A 6,985-nucleotide genomic window follows, 5' to 3' on the forward strand; every position below is an offset into this window, starting at 1 on the left:
GACTCGGGCACTTCTCTACATAGGAATAAAAATGGATTTTAGAGTCTTTGCAAACTCAACTACAAATAATGATGGATAGTTTGCCCAAATCAATCTTAATGTATATATCTGAGGAGAAATGGGAACAATTAATTAATAAGTACGGGTTAAATTTTATGGTGTGAGAAGAATATTTAATCCATTCTTTTGCTTCTGAATGGGCTTGAATGGCCTGATCCACTCTATAATAATTCTGTGCCTCTTTCTTATGCATTATTTAATTATTTTGCCAAATTTCATATCATGAGCAATTCGGAAGTCTCCTCAATGACAGCTCACCCAGTGCCCTTCTACATGCATTTCTATATTAATTGGCTGTCATTCCTTCTCTTTATGCTGTCACCTAAAACATTGTAAATTCTTTCCCACCATTCTCTTCAGAGCTGCCTTCACCTCCTTGTTCTTCAGGCTGTAGATGAGGGGATTCAGCATGGGTGTGATCACATTGTACTGCAGGGAGAAGATCAACTCCAGGGGTGATCCTGAGGGTGGCATGAGATAGCGAAGAAAAGCTGAGCTATAAAATAAGCTCACTGTAACAACATGAGAGGAGCAGGTAGAGAAGGCCTTACTTCTGCCTAAGCTGGAGCTGATGCTCATGATGGTGGAGACAATGCAGCCATAAGAGTAGAAGACTGAGAAGAAAGTGGCAAAACCATGTGGGATGATGGAGCAGAACATGACAATGAGGTTGGTGGAGACATCAGAGCAGGACAGAGGGAAGAGAGAGGGCAGCTCACAGCTGTAATGTGGGATGGTTTGGGTCTCACAGAAGTCCATTGTTGTTGCCAGGGGGATATTGATGAGTCCGTCAAGAATACCTAAGCTCCATGAGACCCACACAAGCTGCACACACTGCTCTTTCCTCATCATCTGGCCATAGAGCAGTGGGTAGCAGATGGCAGCATAGCGGTCATAGGCCATCACTGAGAGCAGACAGGTTTCAGTCCCTGCAGTGACAAACACAAAGAAACTCTGAGCCAGGCAACCCTCTACTGAAATGGCTTTCTTCTTGGACAGAAGATTCTCCAAAATCTTGGGCACAATAACAGAAGAGAAACAGAGATCAATGAAAGACAGATGACTCAGAAAGAGGTACATGGGGGTGTGGAGGTGAGAATCAGTCCTGATCACCAACAACATCATAAGGTTCCCCATCAGGGTCAGGAAGTAAATTACCAGGAACAGCACAAAGAGCAGAGCCTGGATGTGGGGGTCAGCAGAGAATCCCAGAAGGATGAATTCTGCCATGGTGCTGTGGTTCACAAAGGCCATCTAGATGACTGATGCCTATGATAGATTCAGACAGCATGGTTAGTGAAGTTATATACACCACCAAAGAAGTTTCACATTGCATTGGTTCCCTTTTTTTAAAAATGCAACTTTATTGAGATATATGCACACACTGCACAATCCATTCAAAGTATATCATCAATGGCTCACAGTATCGTCACGTAGCTGTGCATTCAGCACCACATTCAATTTTGGAATATTTTCATTACTCTAATAACAAAATAAGAAAAAAAAAAGAAAAGAGAAAACCCCAAATATCCCACATCCCTTATACCCCCCACCCCCCATTATTGACTCCTAGTATTTTTGTGGTACATTATTTACTGTTGATGAAACAATATTAAGACATGCTCTTAACTATAGTCTATAGTTTGCAATAAGCAAATTATCCCATATACCACTCTGTTATTAACTCCTTGTAATAGTGTCATACATTTGTTCTAGTTCATGAAAAAGCTTTTAAATATTTGTACTGTTAATCACAGTCATCTTCAACCACAAAATTCACTGTGTCATACACTCACACTGGTTCCCTTTTAATATCACAATCTTACAGAAATTGTGGGCCAGATTTTGTTTCTGTCACTTGCATCATAAAAATGAATGACACAATTCTTGTATCTAAAATGTCACAGTCCACAAAAGAACACAGAAATAAAGCAATTAAATCACAGGCTGGGAGGAACCTAAGATGGCGGCTAGGTGAGACAGAGAAGAAAACACCTCCATGGAAAACACTAGATAAAAAACCAGAAAGTGACCCAGAACACCACTTCCAGAGTAGCACCAGCCGGACAAGTTCTGCCAAAGCCACAGGGAACGTGCATTTGGTGAAACCAGGAGTCTGCATTCTGAAACAAGTGGTGAGTCGTCTGAGTCCCTCAGCCATGCTGTGGTGTGGGGAAATGGTGGGTTGGCATTTTTTTTTTTTTTAAAAAAAGAAGCCGGGGAACAGCTGCAGATAAGACTAGAGCAGTCTGGACTAACACCTCGGTGTCTGGGGTGGAGGATACCCCTTCCCACACCCACTGCTGATTGTCTCGGGTCCAGGGGAGCAAAGGGGAGATGCACGACTTGCAGCCATCTCCCCAGCGGGTGGGGCTACTCCTGCCCGGGGCTGAACACACAGCACAGACCCGAGCCAAGAAACCCAACCTGACAGAGAGTCTTTCCCGCAGCACTGCTCACATGACACAATATTGGCCGTGGACAGTGGCCTTGAATACACCCACGGCTGATTGTCCCGGAGCTGGGAGAGTGGAGCTGTGTGGAAAGGGGGAAGTTAACACGTCCCATTCAACCATCTTTGAAGCAGGCTGGGAACGCCCCTACACAGCCCGGCAGCCCAGGGCTTCCCTGGAGGCCGGGACTCACTTGTGATGTGGCACGGCCCTCCCCCCCTCAACAGAGGTCCCAGAAAAGCACAGCAGGGAGGGGGGAACCGCTCGGAAATCCCAGGGAACCTACGCCAATACCAAGGACTTTTGTGTCAGTGACAGAGAACAGCCTTAAATCTCTGGGAACACCTGGGAGGTTTGATTGTTAAACCTGCCCTTCCTCCCTAACCGCTCAGGCACACACCCCTCATTGAGGGCAGACAGCACCGACAACACACCCAAATTAAGTGCACCAACTGGACCCCAAAAGAATCAGATCCCCACACACCACAAAGTTGGGGAGAACTGACTTGAGGGGAATAAGTGACTCACAGACGTCATCTGCTGGTTAGTTAGAGAAAGTGTATGACACCAAGCTGCAATTCTAACAAATTAAAGATCAAGTAAAGTAAATGCCAAGAGGCCAAAAACAACAGAAAATCTTAAAGCATATGATAAAACCAGACGACATGGAGAACCCGAACCCAAACACTCAAATCAAAAGATCTGAAGACACGTAGTTCCTGGCAGAATTAGTCAAAGAACTACAGACAGGCAATGAGAGCATGGCATGGGATATAAAAGACTTGAAGAAGAGCATGGCACAGAATATAAAAGACATAAAGAAGACCCTAGAAGAGCATAAAGAAGATATTGCAAGAGTAAATAAAAAAATAGAAGATCTTATGGAAATTAAAGAAACTGTAGGCCAAATTAAAAAGACTCTGGATACTCATAATACAAGATTAGAGGAAGTTGAACAACAACTCAGCCTCCTTGAGGAGCACAGAACAGAAAATGAAAGAACAAAAGAAAGAATGGGGAAAAAAATTGAAAAAATTGAAATGGATCTCAGGGATATGATAGATAAAATAAAACGTCCAAATTTAAGACTCATTGGTGTCCCAGAAGGGGAAGAGAAGGGTAAAGGTCTAGAAAGAGTATTCAAAGAAATTATTGGGAAAAACTTCCCAAACCTTCTACACAATATAAATACACAAAGCATAAATGCCCAGCGAACTCCAAATAGAATAAATTCAAACAAACCCACTCCAAGACATATTCTGATCAGACTGTCAAATACTGAAGAGAAGGAGCAAGTTCTGAAAGCAGCAAGAGAAAAGCAATTCACCACATACAGAGGAAACAACATAAGACTAAGTAGTGACTACTCAGCGGCCACCATAGAGGCAAGAAGGCAGTAGCATGACATATTTAAAATTCTGAGAGAGAATAATTTCCAACCAAGAATACTTTATCCAGCAAAACTCTCCTTCAAATTTGAGGGACAGCTTAAATTTTTCACTGACAAACAAATGCTGAGAGAGTTTGCTAATAAAAGACCTGTCCTACTTCAGATGCTAAAGTGAGCCCTACCGACAGAGAAACAAAGAAATGAGAGAGATATATAGAGACTTTTAATGGACATATATAGAATATTACATCCGAGGTCACTGGGACACACATTCTTCACTAGTGATCACGGATCTTTCTCCAGAATGGACTGTATGCGGGGACATAAAAACAAGCCTCAACAAAATAAAAAATAAAAAAATGAATTTGTTCAAAGCACATTCTCTGACCACAGTGGAATACAAATAGAAGTCAATAATCATCAGAGACTTGGAAAATTCACAAACACCTAAAGGATAAAAATGAGGGGGAGATGAAAACATTCCTGGATAATCAAAAGCTGAGGGACTTCATCACCAGTAGATCAGTCCTAAGCAGGCTGAAAGGAAGGGACACTAAACAATTGACTGAAACCACATAAAGAAATAAAGATTTCCAGTAAAGATCACATGTAAATATAAAGACCAATACTACTGTATTGTTGATTTATAGCTCCACTATTTACTTCCTACAGGATCTAAAATACATAAACTGTAATGATAAATTGGTGGTTTTGGACTCAGTGTAAAATATGTAATTTTTGACAAAAACTACACAAAGGTGGGGGAATGGAGGAGTATAGGAACACAGTTTATGTTTCCCATTGAACTTAAGTTGGTACCAAGAAAAACAAGATAGTTATAGATTTAAGATGTTAAATTTAAGCCCCATGGTAAACACAAAGAAAGTATCAGAGAATATGACCAAAGAGATGAAAAGTAGAGTAGGGGTTCCAAGAAGTGGGGGAAGGGGCAATGGGGAGTTAAGAAATGAGAGTAGAGTGTTTGGGGTGAAGGGAAACTTCTAGAAATGGATGGTCAGAAGGTGATAGCATTGCAACATTCTAAATGTGATTAATCCCACTAATGGAATGCTAGGGAGGGGTGGAATAGGAAGATTTAGGCTATATATATCTTCCCATAATTGAAAAAAAAAATGACAGTCTAAATAGATGACAACTAAATGTCAAGGGTGATCTGGATGGGATCTGAGGTCGGAGGAGAGGAGGCTCAAAGAGACACAGATGGGACACAAGGAAAAAAAAAATAAAAAAGGAAATACAGAATGTAAGCTTTATACCAATGTTGAATTTCTTGAACTTCTTAGCTGTGCTTAACGGGATTGCATAAAAGAATGTTCTTGTCCATGGGGAAGGTATATGTGAATTATATTGTTTGTTCAAAGATGTGTGCAGCTTGCTCTCATATGTTCAGAGGATAGAGCAATAGATGATGGGTGTTAGGGAGGGAGGGAGGGAGGGAAAGAAAGAGACAGTGGTGTGACAGGATCTTAAAGGTGATGGATCGGGGTATTGGGGCAGGGGGGTCGGGGTATGATGGTGTTCCATGTATGGGGTTTGTACTGTTTTTGCAACTGTTCCTGTAAGATTGAACTTATTTCAAAATAAAATTTATTATAAAAAAAATCACAGGGTGACTGTTACAGGAGCTCTAAGAATGATTTAGAAAAAAGACAGTAATGTCATCCTGTTGAAGATACTTGGGCAAAATTTTTAGAGATATGTATTATTTCTCAGTGGAGTCATGCAATGGAAGCATGTTTAGATTGAGATTGTCTTGATCAGAGGATCAGGATTGAGAAGTAGCAAATCATGTTGGAGAAAACTTGAATATTTCTTAGTAGCTGCAGCCTAGAATGTGGGTAGGCAACTTAGTGCAACGACTAACAGGAGATGCTCTTACATCCAGCTTTGACATGTGTTCATTACCTAACTTCTCTCCTTTTCCCACATTCCCATTTGAAAGGAAATTCAGCAATTTCAATCACATTGCATCCTCTCACTTAAGAGGATTAATTATCTTGAAGTCACCGAGGTTAAAATACCATTGAGGAAGAAAGGGCAGCCAGACTCCAGAGAGGGCAAAGGAAAGAAGTTGGACCAGCGTCCTCCGTCTAGAAATCAATTTCTGGGATGATTATGTATCCTGTGAAGTGCCAAGCCTCTGGGCAAAGAGTAAAGAGGTGATTGAAGGAGGGGACAATGAGGAAGAGGTGATTTGAAGGAGTTCCGTGTAAGGTTCCATAGCAGGGACCACTGTCCCAAGGATGGTAGGATGGAAGAAATGGAGGGACAGAATTTCAAAGCCCATGTTTCAAGAACCTTAAGAGCTTGACAGAAGACTTAAATGATTCAGGAATCATCAGTAGTTGCTATTCCCTGCCCCAATGAAAGATGTCTTTAATAAAGAGCTATTCTCCACCCATTCTAAGAAACATTCAACATTCAGGAACATTCAGGAACATTTGGTCCTGTTTATCTTAGTAGTACAGATACTTGGATTTCCCCTTTCACCTTTGTACTTCTATACTTTTCTTGGCATTCTGGTATTCAGGCCAATCATTTTCATTCGACTTTGGTTTTGTCAAAAACTTAGGTGTCCTTCTAAAAATGCTCTGGCTGTTTGAACACAGAATATTATTCTTCAGATTCAGCTTTGGTCTGGATGTACTAGAATAGGACCTTCGGTTCCTGCATAGGACTAGCCATGTTGGCCGAGTACATTTCCTGGTTTTGGCCATTCTTTGCTGTCCGTCAAAGGGGAATTTCTGAGTCCTCACTTTTTAAGTATTCAGTCATCAACACATCCCTATTCTCTTCCCCAAACCCCAAACCCAAATACACATTAACTTTACCTTCTGTTCAAAAGACAGTCTGCTCCCCGATGTGGCTGCAGGACCTTGTTTGATTCCACAACTAAAAATAAAAATGACCTGGAGAAGGTGTTTCCTACAGTTGGTTTTATGATTGAGGTTATAATACTCTATTGATGAAGAGGTGTTTTCCTGGATTCTTCATTCTGAATGTGAAATGGCACCAGGGCAGTTCCTTCTTTCAAATGGTCTCAAGCAATATTACTCTGGCA

At 41.3% G+C, this 6,985-nt stretch overlaps 1 protein-coding gene across 1 annotated transcript; it reads right to left on the reverse strand.

Moving 5' to 3' along the window:
- Positions 1 to 378: 378 nt before the first annotated feature.
- On the reverse strand, positions 379 to 1,314 carry LOC119543128 (olfactory receptor 8S1-like). Its single transcript, XM_037847815.1, has one exon. The coding sequence runs from the start codon at positions 1,312 to 1,314 to the stop codon at positions 379 to 381; it is 936 nt and encodes a 311-aa protein (XP_037703743.1).
- Positions 1,315 to 6,985: the final 5,671 nt, after the last annotated feature.

The sequence above is a fragment of the Choloepus didactylus genome, chromosome 8, assembly GCF_015220235.1.
Source record: "Choloepus didactylus isolate mChoDid1 chromosome 8, mChoDid1.pri, whole genome shotgun sequence".
Classification (NCBI taxonomy): Eukaryota; Metazoa; Chordata; class Mammalia; order Pilosa; family Megalonychidae; genus Choloepus; species Choloepus didactylus.

Excerpts from the sequence above, each read along its gene's own strand:
- LOC119543128 (XM_037847815.1), bottom strand. The coding sequence starts at position 1,314 with ATGGCCTTTGTGAACCACAGCACCATGGCAGAATTCATCCTTCTGGGA.